The following is a 27,901-nucleotide window of genomic DNA, read 5'->3' on the forward strand; positions in this document are numbered from 1 at the left end:
CCTGGGCAGGCAAGACCTCATCTCTACAATAAATCAAAAAATCAGCCAGGCGTGGTAGCACGCGCCTGTAATTCCGGCTACTCAGAAGGCTGAGGCAAAAGGATTGCCGGAGCCCAGCAGGTCGAGGCTGCGGTGGCCGGGAGCGGCCACTGCACTCCAGTCTGGGCGACAGAGTGAGACTCCAACTCAAAAAAAAACAAAAACAAAATAAACACCCAGGGAGCCAAGAGCTGTCAAACTGGGGATCCCTGGATGGACAGCGTGAGCACTTGTTGAATAAAAGAATGGGAGGGGGGAGGGTAGAGATCACACAGCATCATCAAGTATTGCACATGGTCCTTTTATTCTCTGCAGCAAAAATGTCTCCTACGTGCAGAACACAAAGCCTGGGTCTCGAGGGTTGTGTCTACAGATGCGAGTGTGACGATGAGAAGGTGCAATCCTGGGGTCATGGTTCTACACAGACGGTACTGACGCGTAGGGCAGAAATGTAGGGCATTGAGTCACAGGACGGCTCCCAGGTACGTTCCAGTTACTACTGGGCTAGAAGGACGGATGGGGCTGTTTAAAGGTCCCCAAATTCAAATGTCCTTGTGGCGGATGGAGAGCTCCTGGCTGGCCTGATGTGCTGGGTTGGGGGAGAGAGACTCCCCAGCACCACCACCCCTCCCCTCAGTTCTTCACATCCCCCAGTCGGAGCTGGGCAAAGGAAGTGGCCAGCTGCAGCGCCTCCTGCAGGCAGCCCACGTTCTTGCCAGTGGCCTGGGCAGACACATCCTTGCCACCACCTTTGCCATCCATCAGGCCTGACACCTGCTGCACCCACTCGCTGGCTTTTAGTCCCCGATTGGCCGCATTCTGGAAGACAGGAAGGGGAAGTGGAAGTCAAGACAGAGGATGAGGTTGAGGGAGGAATGGAGGGAAAGAAAAAGGATGGAGGAGCCACAGACACCCACTCCTGCCCTGGTGATGCTGTTGGAGGTGGAGGCAGACTCTACAGGTGGTACAAGGGAGCAGTCACGGCCACAGCCAGTACAAGGAAAGACGGACTGGCAGAGCCAGTGTCAGCTGGACAGTCAAACATCACCAGTAAGGCGGCCTGAGAATGAGGGGTACTGGTGAAGGTGACAAACAGATGGGCAGGGGAATGGCTGTTTCTTTTTTTAAATTATTATTATTATTTATTTAATTATTTTTTTGAGTTGGAGTCTCACTCTGTCGCCCAGACTGGAGTGTAGTGGCCACTTCTGGCCACTGCAGCCTCGACCTGCTAGGCTCTGGCGATCCTTCTGCCTTAGCCTTCCAAGTAGCTGGAACTACAGCGCATGCTACCACGCCCGGCTGATTTTTGATTTATTGTAGAGATGAGGTCTCGCCAAGTTGCCCAGGCGGGTCTCGAACACGCGGGCTCAGGCAATCCCTCACCTCAGCCTCCCAAGGCGCGGGATTACAGGCTGAGCCACCGAGCCCGGCTAAATTATTTTTTATAGAGATGAGGTCTCGCTATGTTGCCCAGGCTGGTCTTGGGATCCTGGGCACAAGCAATCTTCCTGTCTCAGCCTCCCAAAATGCTGGGAATACAAGTGTGAGTCACTGCACCCAGCCAAGAGAATGGCTGTTTCAAATGCAGGTTGCAGGTGCACACACATGGGTCTCAGCCAACAATCATCAGATCTGACACTTCCCGCTGGTGCAGGGATTTGTGTGGCTTGGAGCACAAGGCTGCAGGCAGTTCTGACCTGGGGGACTTGACACAAGCATGTGATCTTGCCAGCCTCGTTGTCGACTGTGAAGAGCATGGCAGACGTCTGGGGGGAATGTGTCTTGAAAAGCTTCAAGGCTTCATTCAGGGCCTGTGGAGAGCACCTGGTGTCAGGCCGTGGTCCTAGCAAGGGGGCCCCACTCTCCATACGTGCAGAGTCTGCAGTGGTCAGTCCTCACTGCGCCACCCTCACCCCCTCCGACATCAGATGCTGTCCCTGGGAGCCTGTGTGGAGGACCCAGCACATGGCCTGGCCCCTACCCTGGCTCTGAGGTTCGCCTCCTTCCTCCAGGAGCTGTTCCTTCTCCCTCCAGGAGCTTCTCCTCCCCCCACCTCCAGTAGCTGCTCCCCCTGCCAGGAGCTCTCCAATCACCAGGTATCTCCATGGCTCAGCCTAACCCCACCCCAGACAGTTGGGCCCGTAGGCGACCAGGCAGCTCAGACCACCAGAGAGCTGAAGAGACCCAGAGAGAAAGGGACCCCAGCCCTGGGTTGCCTTGGCCGAGGCACCGCTCTCCATCTCCAGGATGACGAGGGGCTGGTTGGGGTTGTTGTCGATGAGCTGCTTTGTCCGCTCCAACACCTGCAAGAGAAACAATCCCAGAGAGAGGCTCAGGCCCCAAGTCCAGTCCCTGAGACTGAGACAGCATCCTGACCACCTCTGCCCAGGAAACCCTCCTGGCCTCCTTCCAGCCGCCAGCACTGCTGGAACTCACTCGCTTCTGCACATCGGCTTTGCTTGCCCGGTCGAGGTCATCCATGATCTTCTTTAGGGACTTGAGGGTCTCCCGCAATTCGTCCTTCTGCCACTGGGGGATGACTGCGGTGGCCAGGGCCTGGAACCAGAACCAAAGACCATCTGGAGCTAGGATGTGAGGGTCCAGCCAATCCCACCCTGCCGGCTTTGAACCAAAGTCCTCCCTGACCAGTGTTGGGAAAGGAGAGAAAACTAACACGAGGAATCCACCAGCCTTGGGACCCACCACTTTAGGAGCAGCTGCCGCAGTTGTGAGAAGCAGGGTAGACAGAAAGAAAAAGCCAGGCTCTTGTGCAGGGCCTGGCCCTTACCTGGCTGTGAACACAGCCTGATGGGTTTCCGGGCAACCCCAAGTAAGAACAACCTGGAAACAGCGGGCAGCCACAGCACCTTCCCCGCCTCCCTCAGCCCCAGCGCCTACTCATGCCTGGGCCGAGCTCTCCCACCAGTAGCGATGGGAGCAGCAGACAGCATCCAGGGATTCACAGGACAGGACACCTGTGGTCCCCTGTGCAAGGCTGCAGGACAGCAGTTAGCCGAAAGGCCCTTCCACTAAGCACCAGGACCTGACTGGCTTGAGTGAGATTTCCTCAAAAATAGGAAGTGTCTTATTCATCAGGTCCAAGGCTCAGCAGGCCCAAGGAGGGAGGAGACCAGCCTACCTCACCAAGGTCCGCGATCTCCCTCTGCACATCCTTGTTTGGCACACTCTGAGCCTTCACTTTGGTTGCCATGACAGAGAGCAATTTCTTCAAGCTCTCTGCTTTCCTGAGGGCCTGGGAGGTGACAATCAGAGTTATAGGCTCTGGTGCAGGGAACTTTCAGCCTCACTATTTTGTGTAAACAGATTTGGAAACCCTGATGGCAGCTTACGCCACATCCAAGATAGAAGTTTCTTTCCTGCAGGGAGCAAGTGCTAGCAGCCTCATGCCCTAGAAAGGCGTACCTTCCTCACACCTGGCCAGCGAAGGCTGCACCATAAGTCAGGTTCAGGGGGTGACTGAGAACTCACCCATCAAGAAGTTCTTTTCACCCCATGAAATGGCTACCCCTCAGGCTCCACCAAAAGTCAGCAAAGCCCCAGACCACCTGTCATCTGCTATACAGACTAGGCACACCCTCAGGGATATGTGGACAAGTGGTAGGGATCCCAGAAGCCACGGCAGAACTGTGGCTACTTTTCTCTACACAGACATATTAGGGGGTCAAAGGCTGAATTGACATATATTTTAAAAGCTAAAACACAAAAGCTGAGAAATCTTGCATGGTGGTAGCTTTCTTCTGCCAGTCAGTGGTAACTGGATTACAATCTGGTGTCACACAGTCTGTACTTTCTTCTGACTGCAGCAGCCACAAAGGGTACTGTTTGTTCTATGGATGGGCAGACTGTGCCCCTCTTGCCTTGTTCAAATAGGCCACATACCAGCCAGGTCCCCTCACCTTCTGGGCTTCAGCACCTGTGACAGCAACAATCCTCCGGATACCTTTGGCAATGGCTTCTTCAGTCACAATCACAAAAGCTCCTGCGTGACTCGAGTTCCGCAGGTGCCTGAATGGCAGAACACAAAGTTTGTGGTAGAGGGGGCCTAGGCACCCTGGTCTCTGCCCTGCACCCTGGGTTCCCTTGGCTGGGATGCACAAGCCCTGTGAGGTCATCCCTTCCAAGGAAGCACTCAAGGTAACAGTGGGTAACAGCCCTTCATGTTTAAGGGGACTTTAGAACATAGTTCTGGCTACACAAGGACAAGGGAAGAGCAGGAATGGGAAGAGACTCAGAGAAAGCCTGGGCTTAGATTTTTTTTTTTTTTTTTTGAGTCAAGGTCTCACTCTGTCACCCAGGTTGGAGTGCAGTGGCGTGATATGGTTCAGCTTGACTACAGGCGCACATCACCACGCCTGGCTAAAATTATACACACACATAAATATACATATATATCAGGGGGTAGAGATGAGGTTTCACTATATTGCCCAGGCTGGTCTCAAACTTCTGAGCTCAAGCAATCCTCCTGACGTGGCCTCCCAAAGTGCTGGGATTACAGGCATGAGCCACCATACCTGGCTTGAGAGTATTCTGACATTGAGCATGACACTAGTTCTCTGAGCTTCAGTTTTCTCATATATAAATGTGGACAACTCTCCCTCATATGGCTGCTGTGAAAATCAAATGAGGCAAACATGAAAGTAGTCTGTAATCCCTAATACCCAATACATTATTATGGCTGTTAGGCTTTACATGACAATTTTGGTCCTGTGGTGGAATGTGAACTGTATTTTTATATCCCTGCTCATCAGGTGAGACTATTAGATGATTATTTAAAAAAATTTACCAAAACCCTTAAACAAATAGGTTTTATTTCTCAGTAGCTCAGATAACCTCAAACGCTCAGTAACTTTTGCAGTCATTCTTTAAGAGCAGTATACAGTTTTTGAGAGCTGTTTCCTGTGGTTTAAGGAGTGTTAGCAAACAAGTATTCAGGCAGAAGTGAGACTCATGTGAAGGCCATTCAGCTGGGACTGGAACTTGATCCCCTGGCCTTGACCCTACCCTCCACACACCCTACCTGCTCATGGTCTGCCTGGGGCCTGCAGGAGGCTGAGGATGGGCTCGATCATGGCCTTAAGGATGTTCTTTTCACCAAGCTTCCTCTGGAAGCAGGAACTTTCCAGACCACCATGACCTTCCCCAAAAGACCCCAAGAGCTATCCAAGTTGGCAGAAACCAGTAGTTCTCCCAAATGGAGCTGGGTCAACCATGTGGCTTGCCAGGCTCTGAGACAATGGGGCTGAATTCCCCAGATGCTGCCCAATTGGCAAAGGAAATTAGATGAGGTGCCAGGAATGGAAGGGGGCAACATTTCATTACAAACACAGGAAATGTTAATGTCAGACACTGAGGGGTCTGATTGGAGCAGCCAGATGCTAAGATTCTTGGGAATGCTGGGAATGCTATTTGGCAACTGCATTTCTTTTCTCTCTCTCTCTCTCTCTTTTTTTTTTTGAGTTGGGGGTCTCTGTCACCCAGGCCAGAGCACAGTGGCACAATCATGGTTCACTGCAGCCTCAGCCTCCTGGACTCAGGCAATCCTTCCACCTCAGCCTCCTGAGTAGCTGGGACTATAGGTGTGCACCACCATGCCCAGCTAATTTTTTATTTTTTGTAGTGAGAAGGTCTCACTATGATGCCCAGGTTGGTCTTGGACTCCTGGGCTCAAGCAATCCTCCCACAGTGCTAGGATTATAGACATGAGCCACAGTGTCCAGCTGGCAACTGCATTTCTGAGGACTTCAACCTTAGAAAAATAAAAGCTGTCAACCAGGCATGGTAGCTCATGCCTGTAATCCCAGCACTTTAGGAGGCAGAGGCAAGAGGATTGCCTGAGTCCACAGGTTCGAGACCAGCCTGGGCAACTTGGCGAGACCTTGTCTCTACATTAAATAAAAAAATTAGCCGGGCATAGTGGTGTGTGCCTGTAGTTCCAGCTACTTAGAAGGCTGAGGTGAAAGGATCACCTGAGCCCAGCAGGTCGAGGCCGTGATGACTGTGAGCATGCCACTGCACTATAGCCTGGGCAACAGAGTGAGACTGACTCAAAAAAAAAGAAAAGAAAAATGAGAGCCACATTCTCAAAGGGTGATGCCAGGTTAATAAAAGGTAGGTACTACTGCCCCTCCATGGTACTCACGTTCCCCCACAGAATTCAACAGACGTGAGGGAGCCAGCAGGACCAGAGGGGTCCTCCAACAACTCAGACACTGGGATGCCAATGGAGACGACTCGCACAGGGTCAGGGTAGGTTTCGTCAAACACAGCCCGCAGGCCCTGGATGGCTTTCGCTGCTGCCAGGGGACAATCCTGGGTGTAGACGGGCTGCCATAGAAAGAAACCAGAAAAAAAGCTGGAAAAGATCCCTGAAGATGCAGTAAAAAGCAGCCAGGAGGATGTAGTCCTGCAGGCAGGTCTCTGGGTTTCTGAACCAGACCTGCCAGGCACGGGCTCTGAGCCACAATGCATCTTGTACAAAGTCAAGGGCATGAGGATGGGAATCTCCAACTATTTTGCTAAACTGTGAAACAACTCTTATATGTAAGTAGAAATAAGTAGAAGAGTTCTGGACGTCCTAAGGAGGGGGTGTGCAGAGACCTTCCCTCCCCATTCTACCCAACAACTCCACAACCCCCTACAAACACAGTCTGAGAATCACTGCTTTGAACAAATCGATGTGCAGGACAGAATCTGGTCCAACAGTGTGGCAGCATTTGGACTGGAGCCTCCTACTGTGGGAAGGATTAAGGGTTGTGATCCATGAATTCAGATGTAGTCCAGCCTACCTTGGCTGCTTCAATCATCTCGTTAGCAATCTCCTCAGCCTTCTTGATCTGTTGGGTGGACATGGCTCCCTTGGCAGTGAAGTCAAACCGAAGGCGATCAGGAGCAACCAGTGAGCCTTTCTGGTCAGCTTCCCCAAGCACTGAGCGCAGGGCGAAGTTCAGAATGTGGGTGGCTGTGTGGTTGCTCATGACGGGTCTCCGTCGGGGCTGCAAAGGACAGAGGGGGCTGGTGAAGAGGTCTGTAACAGATTGCTGGTTGTCCCCAGTACCTGTTCTCTTCACCACCAGTACTAGAATCTTTAGTTGGACACATGGCTGCCCAGAATAAAGATAACATTTCCCAGCTTCCCTACAGCAAAGTGTGACCTTGTGACTACGCTCTGGTCAACAGGTCAGGAGAAGTAGTACATGTCCCCTTCATCTTCCACAACCTAGAACAGCAATTGGCAAACGATGGCCTATAGACCAAATCTGGCCTGTCACCTGTTTTGGTTTTTTGTTTTGTTTGAGACAGGGTTTTACTTGGTTACCCAGGTAGACATGAATGGTACAATCATAGCTCACTGCAGCCTGGAACTACTGAGCTCAAGCAGTCTTCCTGCCTCAGCCTTCCAAAGTGCTGGAATTACAGGCATGAGCCACAACACCTGGCCTGTTTTTATAAATATTCAGAAATAGGATTACTAGAACATAGCCACACCCACTTGCTTACATACTGTCAATGGCTGCGTGTACACTGCAATGGTGGAGTTGAGTAATCACGACCGAGAGCATCTAGTCCACAAAGCCAAAAATCTTTACTATTTGCCCCTTTATAAAAAAGTTTGCCAACCTCTGGCCTAGACAATGGATCTTGGACCCTGAAATCAAGGGCAACGCCCCAGCAATGAGAGTGGAGCGACAGGTGAGGAGAAGCTGAGCCCTAGGTGTCTCTGGGCTGAGCCTCTGCATCAGCTACTCTTATTTTAGAGTTCTGTTATATGCAACAGAGCCTAGTTCTTAATTAACTCAGGATCCCTGGCTTGTGAAGAAGTATTTGAGAGAGAAAAGCTATCCATGAAAACAAGTCTGAAGGATCTCAACTAAAATCACTGGTGAAGTCATTGACCTGGGAACACACAGACTGAACTCTTTGTTATCTCACTCACAGTCCATAAAATGCACTCCTGCACTCTACTTCTAATTTCACTTAGGAGTGCTAACAATAACAAGCCAACTGAAAGCCAGAGAAGGAGGTGATTCCTCACCAGATCCAGCAGAGGCCAGGACAGCCTGACTCACCTCATCAATAAACAGTCGAACCTGGTCTCCCATCTTCAGGTTGCCATAGATGGTTCCTATATGTAGCACGTACCCTCCTCGCACCTGAGCGTTCTTCACCGTAAACTCAGTTTTCTAAGGAGTCAAGGAGGAGACCAATAAATACGTAAATCTTTAAAAACCTGGCTGGGCTTGGTGGCTCAGCCTGTAATTCCAGCAATTTGGGAAGCTGATATTAGTGGACTGCCTGAGCCCATGAGTTCAAGACGAGCCTGGGCAATTTGGTGAGGCCTAGTCTCTACAATAAAAATTTTAAAAATTAGACATGGTACCATGTGCGTATAGTTCCAGCTACTTGGAAGGCTGAGGCAGAAGGATTGCCAGAGCCCAGCAGGTTGACACTGGGGTGGCCATGAGTATCTCACTGCATTCCAGCCTGGGCGATAGAGTGAGACTCCAACTCAAACAAACAAACAAATAAACAATACAAAAAAACCCTATCCATTTTTTCTCATATGTGTATTTTTTTTTTTTTTTTTAGTTGGAGTCTCACTCTTTCCCCCAGGCTTGAGTGCAGCGGCACACTCACAGCCAACACAGCCTCAACCTGCTGGGCTCAGGCGATCCTTCTGTCTCAGTCTTCCAACTAACTGGAACTACAGGCATGCGTTTTCATGTCTGGCCAATTTTTTGATTTATTGTAGAGACGAGGTCTTGCCAAGTTGTTCAAGCTGGTCTCGAACCCCTAGGCTCAGGCAATCCTCACCTCAGATGTTCAAAGTGCTAGGATTATAGGCATGAGCCATCGTACCCAGCTTCTCTCTTATATTTACACATACAAATTCATATATATATAAAAGTTCTCCCTTTACATATGTGAATTGAATACACAAACACATATATATTCTCTAAGACACTTTTTTTTTTGACTGGGATCTTAATTCTGCTGCCCAGGCTATAGTGCAATTGACCTCCTGGGCTCAGGTGATCCTTCTGCCTCAGCCTCCTGAGTAGCTGGGACCACAGGCCATACATTTTATATTTTATATCTATGTATATAAATATATATATGTATATATATATACATATATATGACCATAGGCCATACATTTTATATATATATATATTTTTTTGAGTTGGAATCTCACTCTGTCGCCCAGACTGGAGTGCAGTGGCTGCTCCCAGCCGCCGCAGCCTCAACCCGCTGGGCTCCGGCGATCCTCCCACCTCAGCCTTCCGAGTAGCTGGAATTATAGGTGCGTGCTACCACGCCCGGCTGATTTTTTGATTAATTGTAGAGATGAGGTCTCGCTGCCCAGGCGGGTCTCGAACCCGAGGGCTCAGGCAATCCACTCACCTCAGCCTCCCAAAGGCAAGGGATTACAGGCTGAGCCACCGAACCCAGCTCCATTTTATATTTTATATATACATATTTTGTAGAGGTGAGGTCTCACTATGTTGCCTAGGTTGGTCTCGAACTCCTGGACTCAAGCAATCCTCTCACCTCAGCCTCCTAAAGTACTGAGATTATGTGTGAGCTACTGCACCCAGCCTCTAAGACATTCTTTAATGGGGTGTGTGTGTGTGTGTGTGTGTGTGTGTGTGTGTGTGTGTGTGTAGAACACCAATGTCATTACAGACAAATAAATATATATGCACATACACACACCACACACTCTTTTGAAAGCCATTGTAAGGACCCTGAAGCCCAGGGACCAAGACCAAATTCAGCAGTGGCAGAGCTAGAGGCTGTTTTTACAAGGATGTCTGCCCTTCAGACAGCTGCCTCTCCTTATTTATAAGAAGAGTATGTCCAAACCTTACACCCAGCCGGGCTCGGTGGCTCAGCCTGTAATCTCACACTTTTGGGAGGCTGAGGTGAGGGGACTGCCTGAGCCTGCGGGTTTGAGACCCACCTGGGCAACTTGGCGAGACCTCATCTCTACAATAAATAAAAATGAGCTGGGCGTGGTAGCGTGCGCCTGTAGTTCCACTTACTTGGAAGGCTGAGGGGAAAGGATGGCCGGAGCCCAGCAGGTCGAGGCTGCGGTGGCCGGGAGCGGCCACTGCGCTCCAGTCTGGGTGAGTGAGATTCCAACTTAAAAAAAAAACAAAACCTTGCACCCTGCCTACAGAGACACTCCTGTGAGGATACTCCTACCTAATGGCCTGAAAAGCAACAGGAACAAGCAAACAGCTCAGAAACACTGACAGTGGAACCCAACCCAAAGGTGTGTTGGTCTGCTCCACAGGACCTGAAGTACTGAGAACAAGAGCAGCAACCGGGCTCCAAGCCTGGCCCTCCCTGGCTAGCAAGGAAGAACTGTTGGCTCACATCCTCACTGCTGTCATCAACCTTCACCAGGTATCCTTCATCATAGATCTGTCCTCCTTGCTCGGCATAGAAGCAGGTCTTGTCCAGCACTACTCCACACTCCTGGCCCGTGGACACTTCTTCCACAAACATCTTCTCCCTGCGCAGAGCCATCACCGTAGCCACTGTGTTCTCAAACACTGCTCGGTGGAAATGCACACAAGGGGGACCGCAGTGTCAATGAGTTTGTTTATACATTCTTAGCTGCTTTTTGCTCGATTCTGTTTCTCAAACTCTTCTTAGATCCCCATTGTCTGATTACTCTCGAAGCAAACCCATTAGACTCCATGAAAGGGATGAGTATGCTGGTTTTCCACCAAAGAATGCAACATGCAGTAGGGTGACCAATTGTCCCAATTTCTAGGACTGTGGGGTTTCCTGGGATGCAGACTTTCAGAGTTAAAACCGAGACAGTTCTGAGCAAACTGGGACCCGAACTCTGGACTGCTGAGCAGAGACTTGGTGACTCTAATTAGTAGATCTTTAAGATCAGTAATAAATTCCCTAGTCCAAGGTCAGTTCACAAACAGTGTATTTATTTTGTGGGCTTGCTTAGATAGATTTATGTATAAGGTTCTTCTCTGCTAGGACAAAAAATAAAAAATAAAAAATTTGTATACCTATATATTTCTCAATGTCAGAATACTATTATCCTAAGGTAAAATTCAATAGCTCCTGTAGATTGTATCAAGGTCAATTATCAGGTTTCCTGCAAGATGTTACAATTAGAGGAAATGGTGAAGGGGACACAGAACCTTCTACAAATCTTTTTTTTTTTTTTTTACAACTTCCTATAATTATTTCAAAATAAAGAGTTTAAAAAACCCCACCAGCCTAGGGTGCCCATGAGTATAAAAGTGCACAGCATGACTGTATAGCACTACAGGGGAGGCTGTCACAGAGCTCTCAAAACCCCCAAATAAGGGGCTGAAAGCTCAGAGTGGAAGGAACACAGTAACATACCGTAGTTACCACTGGCGTCTAAATGGTAATTGTACTTCGGGGAATCGTCTGTGACTTCCAGACCTTTTGCCCGGAGCTCTTCAATAGCATAAATGTCCAGCATAATGAGGTCTTCCCCACCAGCTCCCTTGCCTTGGGATTTCAGCTGCCAATGAAAAAAACAAGCATAAGGTAGGGGCAAAAGAACTCCGAAGAACTCAAACTTGCCGAATTATGCCCAGAATAAAGCTTTACAACAGGGCTTTTCAGTCTCAGCACTATTATCATTTGGGACCAGATAATTCTTTGCCGTGGGGGGTGTCTTCTTGCAACATGGGATACCAAGCAGCATCCCTGACCTCTACCAACTAGATGACAGTAACATCTCATCCCTAGTTGTGGAAACCACAAACATCTTCAAGCATTATTGCTAAGTGGCTCCTGGGAGGCAGAATTGCCCTTAGTTGAGAACCACTGGTTTAGGGAAAAAAGAATTTCAATGACTCTAATGGAAAGAAAGTCATGTTTGCTTTGTAGCCAAGTCCTGGTTTGGCGGGTATTGGGTTTCCTGCACACTCTACAAATTCTTTACCTGGGCCAGTTTCCTCTCCTCTTCAAAACCATCCATATCTACCACCAGGCCCTTCTCTTCAGCAATCAGCCCGGTGAGATCCACTGGAAACCCATAGGTGTCATACAAGAGCCATGCAGTGTCTCCTACACAACACAGAAGAGATGTGTTAAAACAGGAAAAGCCAGGTGTGGTGGCTCATGCCTGTAATACCAGCACTTTGTGAGGCAGAGGTGGGAGGATTACCTGAGCTCAGGGGTCTGAGACCAGCCTGAGCAATATGGCAAGACTTCATCTCTACAATAAATCAAAAAAACTCAGCTGGGCATGGTGGCACATGCCTGTGGTTTCAGCTACTTGGAAGTCTGAGGTGGAAGGATAACCTGAGTCTAGCAGGTCAAGGCTGTGGTGGCCGTGAGCATGCCGCTACACTCCAGCCTGGGCAACAGAGTGAGACTTCAACTCAAAAAAACCAAACAAACAAAAAGCAGAGATGGCTCCCTCTTTTCCATGCCAAGCTCTCCGAGGAGGATACTGGGACTAACAAAAGGCATTAAAGAGACAAAGCAAGTCAGTTTTGGCCCCGTGTGACTGTCAGAAAATCCAGCAAATCTTTCTGAGTTGATCTGGAGGAAGTACAAGGGCCTCCTGGTAAAATTCTGTTTCTTGATCTGACATAAACGTGTTCGGTTTGTGAAAATCCATCAAGCTTTCCTCTTGTACATTATACTTCAATGAAAAGAAAACAACATTTTTAGAATTAATTATCCCATCTAGTGAAAAATAAAACAAGTTGCAAAATAGTATATACAAATGTTGTTCCCATTTTTGCTTTAACACACGCAAATACCTACACGTATATTTGAGTGCAAACAGGGAACAATCCTAAGTAGTTATACACTAAACTCTTAAGAGTTGTTACCTCTGAGAAATGAGTTAAGGAAAGAGGATTTTCACTTTTTGAATATTGCTGTATTCAGTGTTATTTGAAAAACCACAATAATGTATTTTACTTTTACAATTTTACTATAAATTCTAGTTTACACCAAAAGCAGTTTAACCAAGCTATACTCAGCTTTGGAGACACGGGAGCCCACTGTCAGTATGTAAAAAGGGCATGCCTTTCCCAAAAAGATGGAACACAAGGGCACAAACTGGTCCTTACCCGGAATGGTCTTCCCGTCTCCCAGGCTCTGAATTTTCCTGTCTAAGATGCGACGCCCTCTGCTAAGAGTCTTGAGAAACTGCACTTCTTCTTCATTAATGATGTCCTTCACCATGTCTGGGTCCTTCTTCAGCTCAGGAAATGCATCTCCCTGACAAAGGAGAAACGGGGGCTCATTGAAGCCAGGCACTATTCCACGGCCCCTCTTAAAACTGGTCATTGCCAGATGCAGTGGCTCACGCCTATAATCCCAGCACTTTGGGAGGCCGAGGTGAGAGAATTGCCTGAGTCCACAGGTTCAAGACCAGCCTGGCCAACTTGGCAAGACCTCATCTCTACAACAAATCAAAAAATTAGCTGGGTATGGTGGTGCACGCCTGTAGTCCCAGCTACTTGGAAGGCTGAGGTGGAAGGATAACCTAGGCCCAGCAGGTCAAGGCTGTGGTGGCCGTGAGCATGTCACTACACTCCGGCCTGGGCAACAGAGTGAGACTCCAAATCAAAAAAACTGCTCATTAACAGTATGTTATCTCTCACCCTATCCCTCTTAATGTACTGCTTCAGCACAAAGGAGGGAAGCAGGGATGCACACCTACCAGGGACTGGACGACGACATCTACTAATGTAGCAAAGAATCCCCTGCTGGCATTGAGCTTCTCATGGGAGTATCGAACAGCTCTGCGGAGAATCCGTCTTAACACATACCTGTAAGAAGTAGAAACTAGTCCCCTGCTAGACAACACTCCCAGCTGAGGGTTTTGTAGTGAATCCTTTGGACTCTGCCCAAAGCAACATGACCAACTTCCGTCTTGCTCTTTTGGAGACTTTCTTTTATCCTAAGCCTGCTTCTTTTTTCATTCCAGCATAAAACTCAGTAACATACTAAAAAATACCTAGAGTAAACCCTGGCTTGTTCTTCTTCCATGTCCAGCTACCCAGAGAGGCAAGGAGTATAGACCAGATGTGTACTTGATGTTAAGACCCCAGGTCCTTCCTGTCAGTAATGGAGCTTCCTGGGGCTAGTCGTCACTCACTTCTACCCTGTGCCTGTTGGACCTGTATCCTATCAGATAACTTTGTCATCTTGTACTTTAAAGCAACGATTTAATATATAACAACTCTTTAACATGAGCTGAAACTCCCTTCAACAAAAAGGAGGGAATCCTTCCAACTACCCAGAAGACAAAGGAAGTTATAATAAAGTATGGCTTTAAGTTCTATAGAGTCATAAAACACATGGTATCAGTCCAAACGCCGCCCAGTGTACAGCATACATACCCCCGCCCTGTGTTGTCAGGCCGGCCGCCATCAGCCAGAGCCACAGTGATGGTCCGGGCATGGTCAGCCAGCACCCGGTAGGCCATGTCAATCCCATCAGCATCATCAGCACCAACTTTTCCAGTGTATGGCCGGGCACCTGTGCCCTACAGGTAAGAGTAAGAACCAGGAGGCAGTCCATTAGAAAGCTGTCCTTCTAGTCGGGCTCGGTGGCTCAGACTATAATCCTGCGCCTTTGGGAGGCTGAGGTGAGTGGATTGCCTGAGCCCGTGGGTTCATGACCCGCCTGGGCAACTTGGTGAGACCTCATCTCTACAATAAATCAAAAATGAGCCGGGCACGGTAGCGCACGCCTGTAGTTCCAGCTACTTGGAAGGCTGAAGCGGAAGGATCACGGGAGCCCAGCAGGTCGAGGCTGTGGTGGCCGGGAGCAGCCACTGCACTCCAGTCTGGGTGACAGAGTGAGACTCCAACTCAAAAGAAAAAAAAAGAAAGCTGTCCTTCTGGTGCTGCCTTCCCTGAGAATGAGGAGCATTAGGAGAAAGGATGTTCATCTTGCCAGATCCTATAACCCCAAGAACAGTGACAGTGGGGAAGCAGAGACTCCAGCCAGTCCCCTACACTCAACAAATTATACTGCCTGTGCCTAAAGCCTCGTATTATTAACAATGAAGCAGGCAGGTGTCAGCGGGTAACCCTGGCTGGCAAAGTAAATGGTCACTTTATCTTTGACAGCACTGCTAAGAGTCCAGCTTGGAAACCTCCATAGAAATTTGCAATGTTTGCAACAGGACCAATACCTTCTGAATGGCTTCAAAGTAAGGAACAAAAAGGTCAGTGTCATAGTTGGACATCTTATTCTGCAGCACAGACACCAGTCGCTCCAGGCCCATCCCTGTGTCAATGCTTTTCTTGGGGAGAGGTTTCAGAACACCATCAGTTTCCCTGCATGATCCAGAGGAAAAGGAAGTTAAAGCAAGGACTCAGGCTGCCACCAATCCAGTTCCTGCTAGTTAAAGCTCATAGCACAGGTTGCAGGCTGTGATTATTTGCCTCTGCCTGGTTTCATGGGAAGAGGGAAGTAGAGGGAGAAAGGAAGGGAAAGTACTTGGGGGTCCATTTAAGAGACAAGCTTCAAGGAATGAGCTTTAAAATAGAGCCCAAGGCCAGGCGTGGTGGCTCACGCCTATAATACCAGCACTTTGGGAGGTGGAGGCGAGAGGATTTCCTGAGCTCATAGGTTCCAGACCAGCCTGAGCAACATGGCGGGACCTCATCTCTACAATAAACAAAAAAATTAGCTGGGCATGGTGGCCCACGCCTGCAGTTCCAGCTATTTAGAAGGCTGAGGCAGAAGAATTGCCTGAGCCTGAAGAATCGCCTGAGCCTGAAGAATCGCCTGAGCCCAGCAGGTTGAGGCTGCTGTGGCCGTGAGCAGTGTGCCACTGCACTCCAGCCTGGGCAACAGAGTGAGACTCCAACTCAAAAACAAACAAACATACAAAAAAAACAGAGCCCAAATTATAGTAAGAATGACATTATGAGAATAGCCCTCAAGAAGGTATTATGTGGGATAAGACTAGTTCATAAAAGATTGGGCCAGACCTGTCCAAGAGATCAGAGGGGTAACTTAAGAAATAAAAGTTAAAGAATTTGCCAGCAAGATTCCATGATGCCTCCAGAGTCTGCTTCAGCTCTAGAGGATTAGGAAAGAGCCTTTAGCCAAGAAGACAGCCATGCAAGCCAAGTTCCTCTTTCTCTGCTCAGCTCAAGCACAAGTACTGCACTTGGCAGGAATGGAGCAGGATGCCAAGGCCACCTGTTATACTGGATGAATACAAGGTTCCAGATCTCCAGCACATTGGGGTCGTCCTGGTTGACGAGGTGTGCAGCATCTCGGCCCCCAATCCGGTCATAGTGGATCTCACTGCAGGGTCCGCATGGGCCTGTGTCACCCATCTCCCAGAAGTTATCCTTCATGTTGCCAGGGAGGATTTTGGTGTCATCCAGGCTGTATAGAGCAGAGGAGATAAGTCCAGTTATTGCCACTGACAAAGATTCTGCCCAGACTTGCATCCACCACAAAAGAAATACTTATGACTTCTGGTAAAGAAGGTCCACCCTTTGGCAGTTACTACTGCTAAGCCTATACACAAAGCCTGCAAAGGAAGCAGAATGTGACTCCTTTAAGAGTGACTACAACAGAATACAAAATACACATATGTTATGATCATAACTCAATAAAAATATGCAAAGATATGGATCAAGCCTAGAAAGGAACACATGAAAATGAAAATGTTTATGCTGAATATGGCCAGAATTTAGCAACTATTTTCTTTGCAAATGTTTCTTCATTTTTCAAAATGACTATATGGTAAGACGGTATAAGTGTTCAAAAAGTTACTGATTAAAATCACTTCTCTATACCCTAATTTAGTCATCTTTTACCTTAAAATGATACCAAAGAGAGTTTAATAAGATTTAAGCATTTCCAAAGAAAGTTGCTAAATAACAGAATACTAAAAAAGTGCAGCTATACAGTACATGAAGCCAAATAAAACAGAATTTAAAAAGGCAAGGTCAAGTCCAAGTGCAGGCCGGGCTCGGTGGCTCAGCCTGTAATCCCAGCGCTTTGGGAGGCTGAGGTGAGTGGATTGCCTGAGCCTGTGGATTCGAGACCTGCATAGGCAACTTGGCGAGACCTCATCTCTACAATAAAAATTAAAAATTAGCCAGGCATGGTAGCGCGCGTCTGTAGTTCCAACTACTTGGAAGGCTGAGGTGGAAGGATCGCCAGAGCCCAGTAAGTAGAGGCTGCAGTGGCCGGGAGCGGCCACTGCACTCCAGTCTGGGTGACAGAGTGAGACTCCAACTCAAAAAAAAAAAAAGTCCAAGTGCAGTGGCTCATTCCTGTAATCCCAGCATAAAGCCACGGTAAGAGGATTGCCTGATCCCAGGAGTTTGAGACTAGACTGGGCAACATGGTGAGACTTCGTCTGTACAATAAATAAAAAAAGTAAGTTAGTTGTAGTGGCTTGCATCTGTAGTCTCAGCTACTTGGAAGGATCACCTGAGCCCAACCAGGTCAAGGCTGCTGAGAACCATGATTGTGCCACTGCACTCCAGTCTGGGCAACACAGTGAGACTACAACTCCAAAAAAAAAAAAAGTCAAGGTCAAGGTTAATATTTAACTTTTATAAGTGTGACTACCCAAAGTGTCCAAGTACATTCAGACTATACAGTCTAGTCAAGTAGGAATTTTAAACCAAGTAAAAGGGATAGCGGGATTGGAATAAAATAAGGAAACAAGAAAACAACATGGAGAAGTCACCCCACTTCCAAGTACAGTAAGAAGGCTATGCACTAAAGGACAAGAGAGTTAAGCAATAAGAACAAGAAAATGAGACAAGGACATCATGGGCAGCCCAGCTATCTATAGAGAGTATACCATCCCCACATTCAGATTCCCCTTGGTGCAGCACTTCCCAAATTCTATTAAGTTCAAAGCACAGAACACATATAGCTCATCTATTGTGTTAGCTTTCATATTATGTGATTATACTTTAGAATTATATTATGCTTAAAAAAAAAACTTCCTTTTTCTAGTCCTGTTTGATGCCATTACATTTCCATAAGAAATAAACTGTTTCATATGAAGAGAAGACTACCACTCTGGTGACAAAGACACATACATACAAGGTTACAGAAATATGAACAATGCCTGGAAGATTATACACGGGGTGTCAAACTATTAATGGTTAATCTTTTTTTTTTTTTTTTTGAGTTGGAGTCTCACTCTGTCGCCCAGACCGGAGTGCAGTGGCCACTCCTGGCCACCGTAGCCTCGACCTGCTGGGCTCCGGCGAACCTTCCGCCTCAGCCTTCCAAGTAGCTGGAATTACAGGCATGCGCTACCACGCCCGGCTGATTTTTTGATTTATTGTAGAGACGAGGTCTCGCTGCTCAGGCGGGTCTCGAACCTACGGGCTCAGGCAATCCACTCACCTCAGCCTCCCAAAGGCGCGGGATTACAGGCTGAGCCACCGAGCCCGGCCAATGGTTAATCTTAAGGACATTCACTTCCTATTTTCTTTCTTTTCTTTTCTTTTTTTCTTTTTGTATAGCAGTCTCACTCTGTTACCCAGGCTGGAGTGCAATGGCATGTTCACAGCTACCATAGCCTCCCTTTGCTGGGCTTAGGTAATCCTTCTGCCTCAGCCTTCCAAGCAGTTGTAACCATAGGTGTGCATCACCACGCCTGGCTAATTATTTTATTTATTGTAGAGACTAGGTCTTGCCATGTTGCCCAGGCTGGTCTCAAATCCTTGGCCTCAGGCAATCCTCTTGCCTCCACCTCCAAAAGTGCTGAGATTATAGGCATGAGCCACCATGCCTGGCCCACTTCCTGTTTTCCACATTTCTATACAGTTTGAATTTTTACAACATATGCCTCATATACACAATTTTTAAAAATATGTAAAAAGCAACCAGTTGAGTTGCATTCTTACCCCAAATTTTGCCAGATCTGTTTGCATTCCAGGTCTGGTTCTAAGCCAGCTGCCTCATCCCCACCAAAGTAAGTAACATAAAGTCTTTCAACTGGAATGCCAAACTCCTGGGTGAGAAGTTCCAGAGCCATCTTGCATGCCAATTCCTACAAAAAGAACAAAAAGAAAGATATGAAATACGACAAAACCAAAATCTATTTATTTAGTATGATTAGGAAAAGACCAGATCCTAGGAAAATAAATAAAAAACTACAATATCAGCCGGGCTCGGTGGCTCAGCCTGTAATACCAGCGCTTTGGGAGGCCGAGGTGACTGGATTGCCTGAGCTCGTGGGTTCGAGACTCGCCTGGGCAACTTGGCGAGACCTCATCTCTACAATAAATAAAAAAAAAAAAATTAGCCAGGCGTGGTAGCGTGCGCCTGTGGTTCCAGTTACTTGGAAGGCTGAGGTGGAAGGATCGCCGGAGCCCAGCAGGTCGAGGCTGCGGTGGCCGGGAGCGGCCACTGCACTCCAGTCTGGGCGACAGAGTGAGACTCCAATTCAAAAAAAAAAAAAAAGAAACCCAAATATAAACTGAAATCATCAAATTACAGGTATTACTTCCAGGAAGTCTTAGAATTAGTAAATGCCCATCACCTCTAAATCTTCTAGATGATGGTGCATATTTTTAAAAAAGCAAAATTATAACTCATTTCCCTCAACTGAAAACCCCAGCAGTTCTCTGGCTTCAAGCTTACCTTGAAGTAATCTCCAAAAGACCAAGAGCCCAACATCTCAAAGAAAGTGTGATGATAGACATCCTTGCCCACATCGTCCAAGTCATTGTGTTTGCCTCCTGCCCGGATGCACTTTTGGGTATTTGCAGCTCTGCTCAGCTTTGCCATAGGGTGAGATGGGTCAATAGTGTTCAGGAAGATGGGTTTGAACTAAAAGAAGAAGGGGAATGTTTAATTTTTTTAAAAATTTTTTAAGAGACAGGATCTTGCTATGTTGTCCAGGCTAGTCTTGAACTCCTGGACTCAAGCGATCCTCCCACCTCAGCCTCCCAAAGTATTGAGATTTGCATCTGGCCTAGTTCAACTTTTAAAGAGCTGCTGGTCATGCTAGGCAGCCACACACTGACAGGAAGACACCACAAACAAACTGGATAGTTTGTAATCTTTTTAAAAAAATTTTCTATTTTAAAGATGTGATGTACAATTCAGGGTAGTTTGTGATCTAACAAGCCTGGAATATAGACATGTGTCAGAAGCAGTTGGCCTAATGGAGCCAAAGCAGAGGTAGCCTATCTGAAGTAGCCTCTCCTTGCATCTAGTTCCCTAGTAATCTCCACCACTGCAAAGAGGAAGGGCCAGCCAGAACTGAGCTAAAATGGTTCATGTGGTGAAACCTGTGTTTTTTCACAAGTCTCCAACGTTGAGAACTTCTATCATGTTTCTGAAAGAACTTATTCTAAAAATTGGTATGCTTGTTTAGTAGTAAAGGTGATAATGAAGAAAAAATGAGACATATTAAGGGAATAACAGCACACTGATGAATGACTGGATGTACTGGGAGATAGTATGACCTGGCCCTGAGGATTTATCAAGTCATACTTTGATAGGTCATTGTTATTTGTGTGACTTGGCCTTATTTTTTCCACTGGACCTGTTCAATTCAGTGCCGTCCAATTTGGTAACCACTAGACACGTGTGACCACGTAAAATTAAATTACTTAAAATTAAAGTTACATAACTAGTAATTAATATTTTTAAAATTTATTTATTTTTTTGAGTTGGAGTCTCACTCTGTTGCCCAGACTGGAGTGCAGTGGCCGCTCCCGGCCACCGCAGCCTCGACCTGCTGGGCTCCAGCGATCCTTCGGCCTCAGCCTTCCGAGTAGCCGGAATTACAGGCACGTGCTACCACGCCCAGTTAATTTTTTGATTTACTGTAGAGATGAGGTCTTGCCTGCCCAGGCGGGTCTCGAACCCAGGGGCTCAGGCAATCCACTCACCTCAGCCAGTAATTAATATTTTAAAAAATTAAAAATTCTGGGCTGGTTCCATGCCCCAATTCTAGCACTTTGGGAGGCCAATTGCTTGAGGCCATGAGTTCATGACAAGCATAGGCATGTAACAAGACCTTATCTCTACAAAAAAAAAAAAAATTAGCCAAGCATGGTGGTATGTGCCTGTAGTCCCAACAACTCAGGAGCCTGAACCCAGGAGGTCAAGTCTGCAGCGAGCCGTGATCATACCACTGCACTCCAGTCTGGTGACAGAATAAGACCCCGACTCAAAAAAAAATTCTATTATGCAGTCATAAAGAAAAACAAAATTATGAACTTTGCAGCACCTGGATGGAATTAGAGTTTATAATACTCAGTGATCTATCACAGAAACAGAGATCTGAGTACCACATATACTCACTCATAAGTGGACCTTAAACATTTATCATAATACCTTACCAAAGGAATTGGCAGTAGTGGGACACTGCCGGCAGGGGGCATACAACATCAATAAGGGTACCCACACTTTACCTGTATGATGACCATGTACCTAAACCTCATTTGTACCCCACTTTTTAAAATAATTTCTAAAAAATACACCAAAAAAAAAATTCTGTTCCTCGGACACACTAATTACATGTGACTGGTGGCTACCATATTGTGCAAAAAAGATATAAACATTTCCATCATTACAAAAAGTTCTACTGGACAGTCTTGTGCTAGATCATGAACTCCTTAAAAGCAAAACTATCTCAATTATCTCTGTATTTCCAGCACCTAGCATACTACCTAAAAAAGAGCAGGTGCCTAATAAATACCATTTAAAATTTTTCTTTTTTTTTTTTTTAAAGGCAAGGTATTGCTGATCAAGAGGCAACACAGCATAAAAAATAAGGAAATGAAATCAGGCAAGCTGACTCATGCCTGTAATTCTAGTGCTTTGAGAGGCTGAGGAAGGATCAGTTGAGTCCAGGAGTTCAAAACCAGGCTGGGAAACATAGCAAGACCCTGTCTCTACAGAAAAACTTTTTTTTTAATTATTCAGGTGGCCAGATGAGGTGGCTCATGCCTGCAATCCCAGCACTTTAGGTGGTGAAGGCGAGAGGATTACCTGAGTCCAGGGATTCAAGACCAGCCTGGGCAACTTGGCAAGCCCTCTTCTCTACAATAAATTTAAAACAATTAGCTGGGAATGGTGGTATGCATCTGTAGTCCCAGCTACTTGGGAGGCCGAGGCAGAAGGATTGCCTGAGCCCAGCAAGTTGAGGTTGTGGAAGCCATGATCATGCCACTGTACTTCAGCCTGGGCAATAAAATAAGAATCTGACTCAAAACAAAACAGGTGTGATGGTACATGCTTGTAGTCCTAGTTACTTGGGAGGCTGAGATGGAAGGACTGCTTGAGCCCAGGAGATTGAAGCTACAGTGAGCTGTGATTGTGCCACGGCACTCCAGCCTGGGTGAAAGAGCAAGACACTGTCTCAAAAAAAAAAAAGAAAAAAAAAGAAATGACTGCCTGGGTTCAAGTCTATACTCCAACACTTACCAGCTTTATGAGCAAAGGCAACATTGCTCAAAGACTTGAGCTCTCAGTGCCTCAGTAGGGAGGGTCACAGAATTAGGTTTTTTTTTTTTTGAGTTGGAGTTTCACTCCGTCACCCAGATTGGAGTGCAGTGGCCACTCCCAGCCACCGCAGCCTCGACCCACTGGGCTCCGGTGATCCTTCCACCCCAGCCTGCCGAGTAGCCAGAATTACAGGTGCACACTACCAGGCCCAGCTGATTTTTGATTTATTGTAGAGATGAGGTCTCGCCAAGTTGCCCAGGCGGGTCTCGAACCTGTGGGCTCAGGCAATCCACTCATCTCAGCCTCCCAAAGGTGCGGGATTACAGGCTGAGCCACCAAGCCCAGCTCAGAATGAGGTTTTAAGTGAGTTAATATATTTGACAGACACAGAGTAGCCTGGAATAGTAAGTATTACATGCAGGCCAATTGTTACTGGCATTAAGAAAATGTTTACAGCCGGGCTCGGTGGCTCAGCCTGTAATCCCGCGTCTTTGGGAGGCTGAGGTGAGTGGATTGCCTGAGCCCGCGGGTTCGAGACCCGCCTGGGCAGCAAGACCTCATCTCTACAAAAAATCAAAAAATCAGCCGGGCGTGGTAGCACATGCCTGTAATTCTGGCTACTTGGAAGGCTGAGGCGGAAGGATCGCGGGAGCCCAGCAGGTCGAGGCTGCGGTGGCCAGAAGCGGCCACTGCACTCCAGTCTGGGCGACAGAGTGAGACTCCAACTAAAAAAAAAAAAAAAAAAAAAGAAAATGTTTACAAACACCGGATGCCCTGGTTCTTACAGTGGCAGCTCATGTGGGAGAAGACAAAGTGTATGCTCAGATATGTCTCAGTAGAACTTTTCCAGTGTTCCAGAAAATCCTTGAAAGAGTCCACCTAAAATTAGTGTCCCAAATTTTGGGTGTATGCAAGGACTCACACATAACTGAAAAATTTTTCATAATTTGATAGTTGATGTTATACAAAGTAGAAATTATTCCCATTGTTTCTAACTTTTCCTGCCAAAAAAGACACTGGAAAAGAAAAAAAAAGTCAGCTCATCCCAGAGTGAGGCATGTCCTATGGGCTGGCAGATCTACTGGACTAGACAGGGCTGCAGAGAACCATCCTAGGAGAGCCCTGAGCACACCATCTACCTGAATCCATTTGCAAGCCAAAATCAGCCTGGTCAGTATTTCTCAACTTAGACATACTGAAAACCACCTTTTAAACTCTCCTATAGGCCAGGTGCGGTGGCTCATGCCTATAATCCCAGCACTTTGGAAGACCGAGGTGAGAGGATTGCCTGAGCCCATGGGTTCAAGACCAGTCTGTACAACCTGACAAGACCTTATCTCTACAATAAATAAAAAAACTAGCCAGGAATGGTGGCACATGCCTGTATTTCCAGCTACTTGGAAGGCTGAAGCGGAAGGATCACCTGAGCCCAGCAGGTCAAGGCTACAGTGGCCATGAGCATGCCACTGCACTCCAGTCTGAATGCCAGAGTGAGACTCAAACTTAAAAAATAAATAAATAGCCGGGATCAGTGGCTCAGCCTGTAATCCCACACCGTTGGGAGGCTGAGATGAGTGGATGGCCTGAGCCTGCGGGTTCGAGACCTGCCTGGGCAACTTGGCGAGACCTCATCTCTACAATAAATCAAAAATCAGCCGGGCGTGGTAGCGCGCGCCTGTAGTTCTGGCTACTCGGAAGGCTGAGGCAGAAGAATCGCTGGAGCCCAGTAGGTCGAGGCTGTGGTGGCCGGGAGTGGCCACTGCACTCTAGTCTGGGTGACAGAGTGAGACTCCAACTCAAAAAATAATAAATAAATAAATAAATAAATAAATAAAAGAAACTCTCCTATAAACTTGTGTTACTTTCATTATTCCACTATTTCAAGAGAAAACCCTTTTCTCTAACAATAAAACGTGCAAATATCTTTTGTAATTCAACTGCCCCAAACATAAAGCCAACTAAGTAATAATTTCTTCAGCAACAGATCTAGATTGGCACTGGTGGCAATAGCTTCAAAAGGGTAAAAAGAAAAACTGTGCATGGCCTAGAAAGGGAAGGAAAGCAAAGCCCTGAAAGAAAAGCTCTGAAAGAATCCAGAAGAACCAACTTATTTTATAAAGAAAAAAACAAGCCAGACACAGTGGCTCACCCCTGTAATCCCAGCACTTTGGGAGGCTGAGGCAAGAAGATTGCCTTAGCCCATAGATTCGAGACCAGCCTGGGCAATTTGGTAAGACGCCATCTCTACAATAAATCAAAAAGTTACCTGGGCATGGTGGTGCATACTTGTAGTTTCAGCTATTTGGAAGGCTGAAGAGGAAGGATCACCTGAGTCCAGCAGGTTGAAGCTGCAGTGGCCATGAGTGTGCCACTGCACTTCAGCCTGCGTGACAGAGTGAGACTGACTCAACAACAAAAAAAAGGGCCAGGTGTGGTGGCTCATGCCTGTAATCCCAGCACTTTGGGAAGCTGAGATAAGAGGATTGCCTGAGCCCGCGGTTCGAGACCAGCCTGGGCAAATTGGCGAGACTTCATCTCTACAATAAATCAAAAAATTAGCTGGGCATGGTGGAACGTGCCTGTAGTTCCAGCTACTTGGAAGGCTGGTAGAAAAGGATCGCCTGAGCCCAGGAGGTCAAGGCTACGGTGGCTGGGAGCATGCCACTGCCCTCCAGCCTGGGTGACAAAGTGAGACTCCAACTCAAAAAAAGAAAAAACAAGGACGATGAAAATATGAAAGAGAATCATGATAGATGAGTTAATAAATCTTTTCAGGGCTGAGCAAGATGACTCCAGCCTGATTCTAATAAAACATAGCTTTTTCCTCAGGAGAAGAAAAACGTGAAACTTTATAGACTAGACGGCAAGCTATATTTTTCTTGAGAGAAATACAAGTCTTATCCATGGGTATTAGAGTTTCTCATCATAATAATTAAAAAGAGCTGGTCAAGGCTGGGCACATTGGCTTACATCTGTAATCCCAGCACTTTGGGAGGCTGAGGTGGGAAGATTACTTGAACCCAGGAGTTCAAGACAAGCCTAGGCAATACAGGGATACCTCATCTCTACCAAAAAGTCAAAAACAGCCAGGTGTGATGGCATCCTGTAGTATCCCGTAGTCCCAGATACTCTTTGGGAGGCTGATGCAGGAAGATCACTTGAACCTAGGAGTTGGAGGTTGCGATGAGTTGTGAGTATGCCACTGCACTCCTGTGTGGATAACAGAGTGAGACCACATCTCTAAAAAATAATACTAATAATAATAGCTAATGTTTGAGTGCCTACTATTTGCCAAATACCATACTAAACATTTTGTATGTACTACCTTATTCACTCTTCTCTGCAACCTACAGGCAAGCAATAGTATTATTCTTCATTTCACAGACAAAGAAACTGAGGTTCATGATATAAAGACAGTCACACATGATTAAGTAATAAGTGATGGAATGAAGATTCTGTCTGACTCCAGGGATTGTGCCTTTATCACTGCTCTGCTGCCTTCTATGCAAACAGCCAAGAGGAAAGGGAAAAACCCTTACCTGGTTCATGCCTGCATTGGCAAAAAGCAAAGTGGGATCATCCAGTGGGATGGTGGCAGATGAGTGGACATAGGTGTGCTCATTTCTCTTGAAGAAATCTATAAATCGCTGCCGGATTTCACTTGCTGTTAGGGTTGAGTCCATCTTGACAGTCACCCCAAAGAACTTACCAAAGAAAAACAATGAAGAAAAATTAAGGGAAGTGAAACTAGAAGATAAGTAGGCATTACACAAGATTCCTGGCTTCTCAAGCCAGGTCAAAGCAGGACGGGTAAGCTGTTTGATCCTGGAACCTGTATGTTGTAATGTCCAAGGCTCAAATAATCATCAAAGCAGCGTGGCTGTACCAGCAGACAGAGGACTCATCTGGTTTTCCTTCATATGCCAACCTCAGTAGGTTCAATACACCAACACACCAAGCAGAGCATTGGTGATTATTCACTCACTCAACAAAAATGCACTGAGCATCTACTCTGTGCCAGGCCCTAGGCCAGGAATTAGAAAAAGAGATAGGCCAGGTTCACACCTATAAAAATTTCAGAACTTTGGGAGGCTGAGGTGAGAGGATTGCCTGAGCCCACGGCTTCGAGACCAGCCTGGGCAACTTGGCGAGACCTCATCTCTACAATAAATCAAAAAACTACCTGGTTGTGGTGGCGTATGCCTGTGGTTCCAGCTACTTGGAAGGCTGAGGTTAAAAGATCACCTGAGCCCAGCAGGTCAAGGATGTGGTGGCCGGGGGTGTGCCACTGCCCTTCAGCCTGGCGTGCCACTGCCCTTCAAAAAAAAAAAAAAAGAAAAAGGATAAACACCCTCACAGTCTTTACAATCTATCCGGGAAGAGGAAGAGGTTCAGGAGACCAGGGTTCCTATCCTAGCTCTAAGTCCCGAAGGAATCACTTCACCAACAAAAGAAGGAGCCCAGCCGGGCTCGGTGGCTCAGCCTGTAATCCTGCGCCTTTGGGAGGCTGAGGTGAGTGGATTGCCTGAGCCCGCGGGTTCGAGACCCGCCTGGGCAGCGAGACCTCATCTCCACAATAAATCAAAAAATCAGCCAGGCGTGGTAGCGCATGCCTGTAATTCTGGCTCCTTGGAAGGCTGAGGCGGAAGGATCGCCGGAGCCCAGCAGGTTGAGGTTGCGGTGGCCGGGAGCGGCCACTGCACTCCAATCTGGGTGACAGAGTGAGATTCCAACTCAAAAAAAAAAAAAAGAAAGAAAGAACAGGCTTTGGTTAAAGTACTAATAAAGGCAAGATGCCATAGTGCTGTGTAGCACTGAGTGTCTAGTAAAACGAAAACCATCTCATTCACAACATCATCAAAAAGTCTCTAGAATTCCAGACCCAACTATAACCTGATTTGGCCTGAGTTTGGTTCATTATCTGTAAAAAAGTAGTAACTACCCTGCCTACTGAGGTATTGCAAGGATCAAAAGCCATCCTGTATTTGGCAGCACTCTGTAAACTGGAAGGAAGAGACTAGATAATATTACCTGAAGTCACTTAAAGTAGTCTTCTTATGAAGAAGATACAATAAAGATGTACATAATAGCCGGGCACAGTGGCTCATGCCTGTAACCCCAGCACTCTGGGAAGCCCAGGCAAGAGGACTGCCTGAGCCCAGGGGTTTGAGACCAGCCTGGGCAACTTGGCAAGACCTTGTCTCCACAGTAAATCAAAAAATTAGCCGGGCATAGTGGTGCGTACCTGTAGTTCCAGCTAAGGTGGAAGGATCGCCTGAGCCCAGCAGGTCGAGGCTGTGGTGGGGCCATGAGCATGCCACTGCACTCCAGCCTAGGTGACAGAGTGAGACTCTGACTCAAAAAAAAAAAAAAAAAAAAAAAAAAAAAAAAAAAA

General features: G+C 47.0%; 1 protein-coding gene across 1 annotated transcript in view; it reads right to left on the reverse strand.

Annotated features, from left to right (window-relative positions):
- Nucleotides 1–319: 319 nt before the first annotated feature.
- AARS (alanyl-tRNA synthetase) overlaps nt 320–27,901 on the reverse strand; it is a 29,281-nt gene continuing 1,699 nt past the window's right edge. Inside the window, exons 2-21 of the mRNA XM_021715147.1 lie at nt 26,046–26,210; nt 19,687–19,875; nt 18,948–19,093; nt 16,258–16,449; nt 15,239–15,383; nt 14,439–14,584; nt 13,757–13,865; nt 13,161–13,311; nt 12,017–12,141; nt 11,446–11,590; nt 10,444–10,622; nt 8,130–8,243; nt 6,849–7,055; nt 6,203–6,387; nt 3,960–4,068; nt 3,182–3,295; nt 2,479–2,598; nt 2,259–2,345; nt 1,740–1,853; nt 320–858 (exon numbers count right to left, since the gene is read on the reverse strand). Of these exons, the coding sequence (XP_021570822.1) occupies nt 673–858; nt 1,740–1,853; nt 2,259–2,345; nt 2,479–2,598; nt 3,182–3,295; nt 3,960–4,068; nt 6,203–6,387; nt 6,849–7,055; nt 8,130–8,243; nt 10,444–10,622; nt 11,446–11,590; nt 12,017–12,141; nt 13,161–13,311; nt 13,757–13,865; nt 14,439–14,584; nt 15,239–15,383; nt 16,258–16,449; nt 18,948–19,093; nt 19,687–19,875; nt 26,046–26,189 (2,907 nt within the window). The 5' untranslated portion in view covers nt 26,190–26,210 and the 3' untranslated portion in view covers nt 320–672. The remainder of the gene's footprint in view (nt 859–1,739; nt 1,854–2,258; nt 2,346–2,478; nt 2,599–3,181; nt 3,296–3,959; nt 4,069–6,202; nt 6,388–6,848; nt 7,056–8,129; nt 8,244–10,443; nt 10,623–11,445; nt 11,591–12,016; nt 12,142–13,160; nt 13,312–13,756; nt 13,866–14,438; nt 14,585–15,238; nt 15,384–16,257; nt 16,450–18,947; nt 19,094–19,686; nt 19,876–26,045; nt 26,211–27,901) is intronic.

The sequence above is a fragment of the Carlito syrichta genome, unplaced genomic scaffold (genome assembly GCF_000164805.1).
Source record: "Carlito syrichta isolate Samal-C Ts95f unplaced genomic scaffold, Tarsius_syrichta-2.0.1 Scaffold306734, whole genome shotgun sequence".
NCBI lineage: Eukaryota > Metazoa > Chordata > Mammalia > Primates > Tarsiidae > Carlito > Carlito syrichta.